The 13432-nt window shown below is 55.1% G+C and overlaps 1 protein-coding gene across 1 annotated transcript; it reads right to left on the bottom strand.

Annotated features, from left to right (window-relative positions):
- Positions 1-539: 539 nt before the first annotated feature.
- Positions 540-12749, bottom strand: GDAP1L1 (ganglioside induced differentiation associated protein 1 like 1). The gene is made up of 6 exons (XM_023939877.2): positions 12474-12749; positions 10005-10197; positions 6644-6817; positions 4871-4968; positions 4628-4742; positions 540-1927 (listed from the first exon to the last, which is right to left on the bottom strand). Exons 1-6 carry the CDS (start codon positions 12651-12653, stop codon positions 1584-1586), a joined length of 1104 nt encoding a protein of 367 aa, XP_023795645.1. The 5' UTR covers positions 12654-12749; the 3' UTR covers positions 540-1583.
- Positions 12750-13432: the final 683 nt, after the last annotated feature.

The following is a 13432-nucleotide window of genomic DNA, read 5'->3' as shown; positions in this document are numbered from 1 at the left end:
TTTCCTGGCCTTGTAACTCATTAATATTCCTTTCTATACCTGGTGTGTGCATTTCATCAGCTTTTGGAGATCACTGGGGGATGTGAGTGTAGGACCACAAACAAAGGGAAAAGGGTGAAATCCTGGTAAGGGTTTCATGTTGGTGTATATTTATAAATCTTTCGGGGGGGTTTAGCACCAGCTAATTGACCAAAGAGAGGATGAGCCATAATTCATGTTCTCACACCTTTCAGATTCAGCAAAAGGGAGGAGCTCAGGGCACCCTTCTGCCTCCCTCTTCAAAAAGAAGGAAAATAACTGTTTTTTCTGAAGTCACCCATTCCACGAAGCAAATACTGAATGCATTTGGGAGAGCCTGGAAAGCCAGAGTGCTGACAGAAATTGGTGTTTGGAAGAGGAATACATATAATTTCCATGCAAGTTTTATACCAGTGCAGTACATGAGCCAAAGCACAAACCACCTGCACATCCCACTGCCCTCGGGCATGCCTTGCATTAGGACCAGAAGGATGTGGAACACATTTAGAGATGCCAAGCCATTACTCCTCCCATATGGTTTATTGAGGATCTCAGTTTCCAAAGCATGAGTAGCAGTGAGGCCCATTATTCTTTCCAGCATGCAAAAGGCACAAGAAAGTCATCAATGTGATTCTGTGCAAAGTGTCCCTAAGAAAACACACAGCGAGGAAATGACAGAAAAGAGCCCCCGATGGAAGAATGCCAAAGCGCCTTCAGGAAAGTGCTGAAAAGTTCTGAAAATGGTTGTACTTTTTCAGAGTCCAGATATGCTCAGTTGGTGAAAGATGCTTTGCAAATCCGTGAAAGAAAACTCAAGAGACAGAGCCAAAAGGCTTAAAACAATAATCTCCTTCATGTGCCAGAATTCAGGATGAAAGTCAAAATGATTTGTCTCAAGAAAAAAGTGTGGCAGTTAAAGACAGACATTAAATTCTTTAAAAAAAAAGCCCAGCAAAACCAGACGTAGAAAGTGGATGCATTCTAAGAGCAGCTCAATAAAAAATATTCCTTTTAATGAAAATAATTTCTTAAATGGATACTTGAAGAACAGAAATCCACCTTGACTGTGACCATCTACTGCACCCTGCTCCCAGGAAAGCCTCCAAGCACGACAACACAACGCCTTCTAGAAGAAGAAAGTCCCCACTACCTGCATGTGTGAAATGTGAACAATTTGGAAACACAAACGCACAGGACCAAGTATCCAAGTCCCATCAGTCAACTTGGGTGTCGGGAAGCCTCCTGGGATTCCTGTCTCTCCCACTGGAGCTGGCTGGTGCTGGAGGCAATGCCACTTCCCGGTGGGCACGGCTGAGCCCGTGAACCCTTGAGCCTCTTGCTGGAGTTGAATACTTAAACCTAAAAAAGGCATTTACAAGTTGACGCTTTGTTGTTGTTGTTGTCTTATTTCCTTGCAGTATAGGTTTCTACTTCTAGACTATGGAATGTTACATTAAACAATATAATTATTCATTACCTTGCTTCAAATTTCATTACAGTTACTGAGGCTTCATCATAATTTCACACAGCACAGAGACACCAAACTAAACACCGAGCAGTCAGCACTAGATGTATTTTTTCTTTAAGTACCAATAAGCAAAATATCCCATTCCCCCCAGAGATCCCATTAGGAAGGAGGCTCCAAGGAAGGAGGGAGGTTTCCGCTTGACCAGCCTGAAGGCATTGGGTACCACTGCAGACAGGAGCGTGGTGTGTATGTCTCCCAAAACTTTCCTGAAGGCGAAGCGTTTCTGTATCCTGTCAAAGAAGGACTGTAGGTTAGGTCTGCTGCCATCTTCCCAGTATTTCTTAGAGAGTCCCAGAAACTTGAGGCGGTGCAGGGTGGCTCCTAACAAGACATCGGCCAAAGTAAAGACGCACCCGCAGAGCCAAAGTTCACACTTCTGCCCTGGAGAGAGAAGAGACACAGCAAAGGTAAGAATCCCTTGGGTGGGCACCTAAAATCATGCTCAAAAACTCCACATGGGCAGGAGCATTAGATCTGGGGTGTTTTTTCCCAGCTCTTTGGTGGGCCAGGAGCTCAGAGCCCATCACCAGGTTACATGATGGAGGGTATGGGGGTGCCAAAAGCTGGGAATGTGAGATGATAATTTATAACCCATGTGAATATACAAATTACAGGCTGCAAAGTGGCTCTGCTGCCTCTCCCCCAAGTTAAGAGCAGCAGGACATGGCATGGAGGTCCCTGGAGAAGAGCCCTCTGCCCCCCTTGAAGGAAGATGCCGTGTAGTGACCCCTTCCACTGTGTCAGTGGTGGGGAGAGCAGCAGTGTCTGCCCTTGGCCGCACCAGGAGCTGTTTCAGGAGTGCCGCGTCAACTTGGCCTATTTTAGGGGTGTGAGAAATCCTCAGGAATCAAAACCATTTGCTGGATGGCCTGGCTGCTCTCTCTTGTGTGCTGCTGGGGAGGTTCTGCCTTTGTTCTCTCTCCTGTACCCGGGACCCTGCTCCAGGACACCAAAACCAGCAGCACATCTGTGCCAAGAGCCAGGCTTTTGGGGAGCCAGAGCTCAGTGTGAGTGCAGGACACAGAGAAAGACACCAAAGGGTGAACAGCCCCTGATAATGGGTGATCCTGGAAATAACCCCACTAGAGAGACATCCAAAAATAAACCAAGCTGCTGTTAGGCTGGAAAAAGCAGTTTCAGGCCAGGATATTGTTAAGCACTCCCTCAGTGCCCTTTGAATACTGAGGAGCTGGGCTGGGATGGAGCTGAGGGAGATGAAAGAAGTGCAGGTAAAGAACATCAGAAGGGACACAAAAATCTACCCTCAGTCAGCTTTGCTCCAGATTCCTAATTCTGGGGCTCTTCATTGTCCTATGGTGATTGTATCAGGAAAGAGAGGAGAGGCTCTGGTACAGCACCCAGTGCAGGGCTGCCTGCAGGACTAGGCTGGGGCAATTATGGGTAATTAGCAACCCTCATTTGTAGTTGCTTGGCAGCCTGCCTAATCCTGCTGGAGGCACTGCCCAAGTGGACAGATTGCCTGTGCCTAATTAGTCAATAAATATTTTCAGTGACTAATGACTTGTAGGGGTGCTGCAGCCAGAGCTTCTTGGGTGTGGTGGGGACCTTGTGGGTGCTCAGAGGTGAGGGGAGCAGGGCTGGGGCAGCTGCCTCACTTGAGGCACTGCTGCAGGTGAAGAAGAAAGCACATGTGAGGATGGTGACTGTGGGAGAGAGCTGTGATCCTCTGCTGAGGTCTGGACCCCGATGTGGGCTGCTCCAGCCCCTTGCACCCCTGCCCAGCACTGAGTGGGGTAGAAACACAGGGAAAAGCAACTCTTCCCATTTGCATCCACAGCAGCCCCAGCTCGGATCAGGCTGTCCCAGCTGAATGGGGGGTGCCTGTGGCAGGGGTCTGCTGGTGCTCCTGCAGCACCTCCCACCCTCCTCCCGCCTGCCTCGCCGCCAGCCTGGGCTGCGTGGGAGTAGAGCTGCAGCACTGCAGCTCCTGGGAAGTTGCCAAAGTGGTGATCATGCCCACTGCTGAGATCCTGACCAGGCCATGGGCACGGTGTGGGAGTTTGGGGTTCTGGAGCAGAGGGCGGGAGTGCCACACAAGGACTGAAGGCATTGGAGCACTTTGGTGCTGGCAACAGCAGCAGCAGCGATTCCTCTGCTCCAGGCACCTGGGAAGTGCTCCCAGGGTACCTCATTAGGCTGAATTCTGCTGTCCCAGCCCTCACACCCATTAATGAGGGTGTTTGAGGAAATTAGGGCAAGGCAGGATGCCACTGTGAACATCAGGGCTCTTGGTAAATCCCCACCTGATGCCCTACAGGGCCCAACCTTGGCACCTCCGAGGACCCTCCAGCGTGGCCCCGAGAGTGATGCACAGCTCCCCAGGGCCAGGGCTGGCCCCGAGGGCAGGGGCAGCTGTGATCCCCTGATTAACTGTGCCCGGGCTCTGCTCTGGCACCGTGGTGCTGGCAGCTGGCAGCCCTCCCAGGGCCGGTGCTCTGAGCCCTGCCAGCAGTGGGGAATAGAGGAGGGGGGACGGTGTCATCCAGGGGTGATGGCAGGACAAGCGCTGCCCAGCTGTGCCCAGGCACTCCTGACTGCCAGGGCTGTTCAGGGCAGGCTCCCAGCACTGTGTATTTGATGTCAGGGATGGCTGGTGTCCCTCTCTCCCACCTGCTGCCGTGTGACGCAGGTTCTATAAGGGCTCTCCCCTCCAGGGCCCCTCAAATTCCTGGTTTTCACTGCCCATGCTCCCCTGGGATGAGCCACAGCCTGGAGACATGAGGGGGCTTGGCTGTGACACATGCCCCCATCTCTGCACTTTCAGCAGCCAGTGCTCCTTGGGTGCAAGTGCCCGGGGCCAGCCTTCTCCTTCCTAAACCAGACTGATCATCCATCACTGTTCACCCCTTGCTGGGGTAGAGGGCACTGCCATCACCCTCTGGTGACTTTGGGGCTCCCAAAGAGCATCCATGAGGACAGGGGTCCTGCTATCCCATGGCAAGACCCACCTGTGGTTGCTCCAAGGGAGTTGTTCATCAGATACAAAGCTTTTGGCTGTTTCTGGTGTTGCACCTCAGCCTCGTGTGGAAAAACACCCCATAAACACAGCCCAGTGCCTACCTTGGTACTCCAATTTCCTTTTCTCCAGCTCAGCCTCAATCTGGTCTAGCACCATCCCAAGTTCTCCAAGGATCTTCTTCAAGTAGTTCACATTATCGTGCTCCAGGATCTTGGCCTGGGTGGAGAGCAGGGTTAGAGTGGCCAATAAATGGACACAGGGACACAAAGCACCAGGTGGCCATGGCAGGTCTGTGGGTCATGTTTCCCCAGCACCAGGGATGTGTGTGGCTTTGACCCACTCACCATGAGCTTCTTCTGCTTGGAGAGGTAAGGCTCAGATAGCTGTGGCTCCTCTTCATGGTCCAGCTTCATCAGATCCGTGGTGGCGTTAGCTAAATGTCCTGGGGGAAGGCAGACAGAGAGGCTGGGGTGACCAGTGTCTGACAGCAAAACACCTCATCCTCAGTCAAAATATTGCTGCAGCACCAAGAAACAACTGCAGCTCCATCCCCAGCAGGCTGAACCTTTGGGACGTCTGAGCTGGCTGCCCACACCCGGGTGTACATTCAGAGCAGTGGGGCAGGGAGGGGCATGGGGACAGTGCTCCCTCCTGGGTGGAGCTGTCCCACCTGGCTCAGTGTTTGGGGATGCAATTCCATGGTGTGGAGCCCATCATGAGCATGGAAGAGATGCTCACCCTTCTGCCTCTCTGGGCATAGGGAGGATGGGAAGGACTTTGTGCAAGGGAGCTAAAGGAAAGGAGCAGAGTGAAAGGAAGAAAGGAATCCTAGAGGCAGAGTAGCACCTAAGGGATAGCATGAATTACCCAAAGTTGGGCTAATGTCTTCCTGCCAGGGACCATCTGTCTTTCCCCTCCTTGTTCCCTCCGACAAGGGAGGCCTTGGCTCTGCCCGTGTGCTGGTGAAGGAGGTGCCAGGGCTGGCTGGGGTGGGAGCCAGCAGCAGGCTGTGCACTGCCATAAAATGCTGAAATTCCCTATTTTCTGCCTTGAGCTTGTGCTTGCTAAGGCTGCCAACCAGCTCTCTTGGGGCTGCAACTCAGATGGAAACCTGGATATCATCCTGATTTCATTCCCCTTGAGAGAGCCTGGAACCTTGGTTCACCCTCTCCTTGGGACACAACTACATCGATTTCCCCTGGCACCCACTGCAACAGCGCAGCTGAGCCATTGCCTGAGTGCAGAAGATGTGCTGGGGAGGAAGGATACCATCAGCCCATGGACCTGCTTGTACCTCTCCAACAGCTTGAGGAAAATGTGTCCAGAGAGCTCAGCAGAGTGCTGGGGTGGTGATGGGAGGCAGGTGGGGGCTGAAGCACATCACACCCCACCCTTTGGGGAAGGGATGGGCTCTGGCCTACATCAGCCAGGATTTGGGGGTGGAGGTGACACTTGGTGACATGGGGAAAGGTGTGATGAGTGTCAGCAGAGGCAGGGCAGACCACAAGCTACACCTCAGGAGCTGCCTATTTCTCTTTGTGCACAAGTGCATCCCACCTCAGCAGGACCATCTGGGACCCAGGCAACCGAAGGGATGGGGCTGGGAACAGTGTTTCCTACAGCCTCAGCTGGAGCCTAAAGGAAGGGAGAGACCTGGGACATGCCAATACCCTCCCGACAAGGTCGCTTTTCTGGTGAGGAATTCTCTCCAGGAGCAATCCCTGCCGTTGAGTTATATTAAGCATCGTCAATGTTTCATGAGCACTTGAAGGTCAGGTACACAGACTTATGCCGATTCATCCACTGCCTGCAACTCAATCTGCCTGCACTCTCCCGCCTTTGCCCTTAGAGTTATTGGAGGGAGAGGGGCAAATTCCTGTGCCCCAGAAAGAGCTGAGAAGCTGGCATGGGCCATGGGAGCAAGGACACCCCCTGAGTTAGGAAGTCTCTCTAGGATGCCTGCAATTCCCAGGTCAGCTGTGCTTTGCCATTTCCCATCTCTGTCCCTGCCTGCTTTGGTGGAAAGGGGAGATGAGCAGGAGCAGGGTGGCTGGCTGGGCTGTGGAGCCTAAAGGAGCCGGGGAGCCCTGGGCAGCCCCGCCGGAAAGGCGACTTACTGCGGATCTCAGTGGTGGCGTACTTTGGGATCATGGAGTCGGTGGTGAGCTCGGGGTGCAGGATGCAGCCGTGTGTGTAGGCGTCCATGGGCAGCGAGTCCAGCAGCTCCCGGTACTGCAGCACCCGCGAGTGCAGCAGGCTGCCCGGCTCGGGGATCAGCTGGGGCACGTTCTCTGCAGGGCAAAGGCACCGGTGAGCAGCTCCTGGGAGGGCTCAAGAGCTCCATAGCGGAACATCAGCCTGCTCTGGACAGCAGTGTGCAATCCTGCTGACATAGCAGGGCTGGCTGAGGCAGAGCATTCACTCAGGTCTGTCGTGCTCTGCCCTCTCCCTTCCCGCTGCCCATCCCAGCCGACCCATGCCCCGAGATGGGCAAACCCACAGGAGCACAGGGAAGTGTGTGGATGTCATTACCCAGCCCCACAGCCCTCGTGTTCCCTGGGCTCAGTGCAGCCAGCCCTGAGTCCCCACAGCCTCTGAATTTGTACACTGTAACTTCACATCTCTTAGAATGGGAGAAAAATCTTCCTGGTCTGTAGAAAAGAGCTATTTTGAGAGGATTTGAGTTTAGGATCTCCTGAGTTATATATTCTTTACTCCAATGACACTGAAGTACCCCATTCTCTTGGGTTTCCTTGAAAATCCCAAAAATGGGCCATGGGAGTAGATGACCAAAGGAGCCCAGTGTATTTTCCCTCCATGCTCAGCCAGTGTCTCAGCTGCAGTAACATCTCTTGCCCTGGCTGGCTCTGCTCCTCCCTGCCTTGATGGGTTTTATTCACTTTCCATGGCAGTTTGCATTCCTTTTATTACACTTTCTGCTCACAATAAATGGCAGATGACACCAGAAGAAGAGAAACGTTGCTCTTGTCTCCCCCAAGTTTTTTAACTCTCCCAGTTTTTTAAGGGATCATAAATGTTTATAGTGTCTGCAGAGAGCAGCTCAGGTGAGTAAATCCACCACTGGGATCTGATGCCCTCATCCTGTCTGCAGCACTGGGCTCTCCGCGTGCCGGTGTCTCCACCTGAGTTAGGACACGTTGGCAGAAGGGCTTTGGCAGATGTGACCAGTGCAGCCCCTTGTTTCAGGGCCTGAAGTGAGAGCTGTGCTCTGCCCAGCCCTGCTGGGCTGGCAGGAGCTGGGCTGCAGGCATGGCTGGATTATCGTGCCCATGGCTGGATGAGAGCCAGGCACATTTTGGTACCTCCTGTACTGGAAACCCCCCCATGGCTCTGACCCAGACTGTCCCTGCTGGAAGGCTCCACAAAGGTGTTCCCACTGATAGGCATCAGTGTCACTGTCCCCTGAGCAAAGGGGGCTTTTGGTGGCTCCTCCCTGCCATGGGCTCCAGCTCCCCAAGTGGGGATTTTCCACCTGAGAGAAGTGACCAGATGAATGAAACAATAACTGACCTATAGCTTGTGTTCTCCTTCCCCAGGGCTCCTGGCCAGCACCCAGCGGGCTGGGGCTGGGAACAGCACATCCAGAGGGACTGTCCCATCCCGCAGGAAGATGGAGCAACCACAATGAAATAGCAGTGTGCTGGCCACCAGCCCACAACCTTCAGCATGTTCCAGGGAGGATTTTTATTGGGATGGCTTGACTTGCCTTTACAAGCCACAGCAGCCTGCACACAAGGGTTGCTGTTGCACTCTATGGCTGTGCAAGGGGGTGCAGACCTTGGAGGATACTCTAGCCTGGAAGAAATATTTCCCTGGTCAACTCCTCAGTGGTTTCTGGGCACTGCTGGTCCTAGTGAGAAGCACCCTCAAATGTGGCTTATTGGCACTCTTCACTGCTATTTTGGGGGAAGGAAAACATTTCTCCACACACCACCCTTTACTGATAGCTGGTCCCCAGTGTGTATAAGCAGCTGATAAAGGTCATGCTCTTAGCCCAGGGGAAACATAGCTCAGTAAAAATACCTGGTAAAGGCCTTTTCAAACTCTACACATTTCTGCAAGGTGGCTGATTCCCCCTCAGATCCTAAACTCAAGATCAGCGCTGCCACATCCTGGTAATGCTTTTGGCAGCTGCTTTGCTGAGTGATAGGATGGAGCAGAGCACGGAGCAGGGAGTGATGCTCTGGGCCCTCTTTCCTGGAGCTTCCCCTCTCCATTTCTCAGCAAAAAGGTAAGAAATTTCACCTGGCTGGAAAATCTCAACAACAGGAGTTTCCCAGTGCTCAGACAGCTCTGTGTCCCCCTCCTGCTGCGGACAGCCTGTTGTCACATATGTCAGACCACCTGCCCTTCACAGAGACCAGCTGAAGTGGTGCAGGGACTGACACTCCCTGATGTCCCTTGGTGCTGGGGCTGCTGCCAGGCAGGAGAGCAGCTGCCAGTCCCTAGGACCTGCTGCTGGTGTGGGATTGTCCTGACAGACCCGTCCCTGCTGCCCCACTGGTGAGCGAGCTGTGAGCCTCCCCGGAGCAGCAGCACAGTGGCGGGGCCGGGAGAGGACAGCAGCTGAGCTGGCAAGGCGCCCTTGCTTCGGGAGCTATTTTGAGATGTTTTTGATGTCTCTGTTGCAAGGGGATGGATGCTGGGGAGAACATCGTGATGGCAAAGCCCGAGATCCCTGCTCAGCTTTGAAGGCTGCCCAGTGGGTGTCCCGGCCCAGCAGCCCCCAGGACTGGGGGAATGAGGGTGAAGATGTGAGATGCCAGGGAGCTGCTGAGCAAAGCTGACTTGGAGTTCTGTCTCAGCATCCTGGTGTGCCAGGCCTGCAGCCCTGCTCCGGGGGGAATATGAGCTTCCCTTTCCTGGCTGTCCCTTCCTCTGGGTTTGTGTCACATCATCCTCCCGTGGTCCTCAGCACCACTAGCTGGTTTTGACTTTAAAGAGGCTGTGTCCTCTGAGGCACAGCAGCAGCAGGGACAGCAGGGTCCCCCTGCCCATGGAATGCTTGAGGAAGCAGGGAGAGAGGCAGCAGCACATGGCTTAAACCCATCTTCTCTCAGCAGAGGCCGTTATGGCCCCTCCATTCATTTACCCAGGGCCAAAGCACAAATGTGCCTAAAGTCAGAAGTGTTCCCATGGGCTGTGCCCCAGTGGGGACTCAGGTGAAATGCCACCATGCACCATAGGGACTGAGAGAAATTGTCTGATTTGGAAGCATGACTTCCAGGACAGAAAAAGAGGGACTCAGCTTTCACACCCCTCAAAGCCCTCCAGCAGGGGATTTCTGTTGGAAATTCTTCAATTTCATGGGAAAACATAGAAGTCTGGGGAGGGCCGGTGGCTTGCTGATCTTCTGGGATGAAGATGAAACTTTAAAGGAAAAAGTAGATTCTTTTAGCAAACAGAATCTGGACCAGACACAAATTTCCTCTGAGGCACAGCCCAGCCTTGCATTACCTCCCGTGAAGTTCTTCTCCATGTAGTCGATGATCTGGTTGTAGTCGCTGATGATGTTGTCCCTGTGGATGATGACGGGCACCTCCTCGCCCAGGTTGAGCCGCATGAACCAGGGCTCCTTGTGCTCCATCAGGGGCATGCTGACATCCCTCTCCTCGCAGGGCAGCCCCTTCTCTGCGATCACCAACCGCACCTGGGCAAAGGCCGGGGAGAAAGGGCTCAGCCCACCCACCGAGCTGGTCTCCAGTCCCCCCTACCCCATTACACCCCCAGACCCTTCCCTAAAACTTAAACACATGCCAGGATCCCGTGCTGGCCTTGAGAGAAGCCAGGCAGCTGGTGCCATGGAACAGCTGCAAAATCCAGGCAGCCACGAAAGAATCTGTTTTCCTGGCAAAGAGGTGATAGCCAAACCCTTCCTGTCTTCTCAGAATCATGGGCCATCCTCCCTGGTCCTGGTGGCCTGTGTGACAGGCAGAGGAGCTGGAGGGAGAGAGCCAATCCCTCAGCAGTGGGTGGAGGGGGGCAGGGGCTCTCAGCTGGGGGAGAATGAGTGATGCTGCTGTGGATCCCAGCATAGCCCAGCACATACCTGAGGAAGAAAAGGAGGAGGAAGAGGAAGAGGAGGAAGCAGAGGCTGCAGCAATGAGTCCTGCTGTCTGGCTGAAGGAGACCTGGATGCTGACTCAGGTATGTCCCACTCTCAGGAGTGCTGGACTCTGGCTTTACCAGCACATTTTGAGCAGGTGAAGGCTCTGTTCCATGGGAAGTTCCAGGCAGCCCGTGTGACCCTGCACAGCGTTCCTCCTCCTCCTCCTCCACACTGACATTATCTTGAGGGCATCACCCAGCACCTTCACACCTCTCATGTCAAACCTGCTGCCTCCCCCTTCCCCTGCCCTCCTGGGCCTGCCAGCAGCACTGGGGTGGCACGCACACATCTCAGGGGTGGGAAAGGTGAATCCAGCCTTGCAGAGGGGCAGGAGGAGGCAGGAGTGAGGCTGGATGTGGGACACCATCACAATCCCCATCCCAATCACCAGCCCTCAGGGCTGATCCTGCTGCTCTGCTCTGTGTGTGAGATTGTGTTGAACATGCACTCAGAGATGGCATTTTAGGCTTCTGGGTTATAAAGCCTGACTATTATGAACTAAGTATGTCAAACACTAAAAAAAAAAGCCCACGGGGGATGTGAGAAAGCCAGAACCACTGAATGAGGGAAAAGTACTTGTTTTCATCCAACTAGCAGCAGCTAAAAATACAATTTAACATATATAAGCATTTCTGTGAGTACTTCAGAGTTCCCGGGGAATTAGTCATTAATTATTCACAGGACTGGCAAGTTATTTTTTTTCTTTTAAAGTCAAACAAGAGAAAGCCTGGGCTCCTCAACTGCAGCTCGCTCCTGGCCTTTTCCTCCTGATAAATAAACCTCAGCCAGTACCGCCTGGGGTATCCAGCCCCAGGCTCCCTGCGCTTCCCTGTTCTGCTGTCGGGAGCTGAAGGCCTGGCAGGAGGCAGCTGCTGGGCAGGAGGCAGGTACCCCAGTGCCTGAGGGCAAGGGGAGCCCCTGCCAGCTCCCCAAAGGGGGATCCCGGACAGGGGAGACAAAACATTCCCAGGGAATTCCGCGGGGAGCCGGGCACGAGCATCCCCGGCAGTGCGGATCCCGACCGAGCCCGTCAGTCCCGTGCTGCCGGCGGTGCCCACCGGGTGCAGGCACTCTCTGCTGCATTGGGCATCCTCCCTCCTTTGTGTCTGCACGCAGGAGCGGGCACCTCTGCCCCGGCCTTCCCGCGGGGCTGCGGAGCTCGGGGAGGCCCTGGCTCCGGGAACTTGGTGTTCTCCACCCACCCCTCCACCAGCCCCTTCTCCATACGGCATTAAGGGCTTAGGAATGCGGGGGGTTTGGGGCCGGGGGAGAAGGCTGGCTTTGCTACACAGCTGATGTGCTGCGAAATGAGCATTTACTATGGTCTGGAAAAAGGGATTTCTTGCTGGGGCACCCCGGGAATAGAATATCCAGGGCACTGCTGCAGTGTGAGGTGAATCATCGCTGCGTGCTGGGGTCCGGGATGCTCTCCTGGGCACCAGCCTGGCTCGGGGCTGCCTCTCCTCTCGCAGCAGCAGCAGCAGGGTGGTCCCGGGGCCCGGCTCTGCCTTTGTCTGCGCTCCCGGCCACGCCAGTGCGGGGCTGGCAGCGAGCACAAAAGCCGAGGCGGCTCCCGGTGCGAGCCGTGATCCCAAAGCAAAGGCGAGATTTGCCCCCCCATCCTCATCCCCGTGCCCATCCCCTCCCCGGGCAGATGCTGTTAAAAAGATCTGCCTGGCCGCTGCTGCCCCGGGCAGCCACGGGGCTGAGCCCCTCGCTCTCCCCCGAGCGCCTCCATCCTCCCCAGGCAAAGGGATGCCCTGGCAACTGGAGGTGATTCTCGCCCGGGAGTCCGGCCGAGCGATTGTTTTCTTTACCTTTTGCGAGCTGAAAGACTGGGTCCAGTGGTACAAAACCAATCTGTCCTGGGATTTGAGAGCGGGGTCCGTCGGGTCGTGATTTTCCTCGCCCTCCGTGGATTTCCCCGCGTTGTTCTCCAGCGCCGAGATGGGCCACCAGCTGCAGTTGGTGGGAGTAACATTATTGGGAGTCGCCATGACAGCGAGCGAGCGAGCGGGAGAGGCTCGGGGAGCGAGCGGCGCTAGCCCAGCATCACATGGGCTCCTGCCAGCCCATCGCTCCGGCTCCCCGGCCGGGCTGGGCAGCGCGGGGCGCTGGGCTCGGGGTCACGGCCGGGGCCGGGGCTGGGGCTGGGGCTGGGGCTGGGGCTGGGGCTGGGGCTGGGGCTGGGGCTGGGGCTGGGGCTGGGGCTGGGGCTGGGGCTGGGGCTGGGGCTGGAGCTGGGGCTGGGGCTGGGGCTGGGGCTGGGGCTGGGGCTGGGGCTGGGGCTGGGGCTGGGGCTGGGGCTGGGGCTGGGGCTGGGGCTGGGGCCGGGGCTGGGGCTGGGGCTGGGGCTGGGGCTGGGGCCGGGGCTGGGGCTGGGGCTGGGGCTGGGGCTGGGCTCGCAGCCCGTCCCCGCTCGTGGCGGGGCTCCCACGGAAACGTGCAGGCATCGCTTCAATAGAGGAGGCAGCAGCGGAGGCTCCTGCCTGCCTGCCAGCTCGGCAATCCGGGGCAGCTCCAACCCCTGCGGCTCCTGAAGAACATTTTTCAGCAGAGATTAAGATTTTTTTTTATTATTATTTTTAATTTTTTTTACTGATTTAGATATGGCAGATGTGTAATAAATAGCCACGGTGATGGACACTGGCTTTAAAATGCCTAGAAGGTGTCGTGCCTGCTTTGGAACCTTCACTAAAAGAAGGAGCAATGGCTCTTTAAAGGTATTCAATTACTTTTGGAGAGCACAAATTAATTTCTGCCGATTGGGTGTTAT

Source organism: Cyanistes caeruleus, chromosome 16 (genome assembly GCF_971803275.1).
Source record: "Cyanistes caeruleus chromosome 16, bCyaCae1.hap1.1, whole genome shotgun sequence".
NCBI lineage: Eukaryota > Metazoa > Chordata > Aves > Passeriformes > Paridae > Cyanistes > Cyanistes caeruleus.
This window is presented reverse-complemented; position numbering and strand designations above follow the sequence as displayed.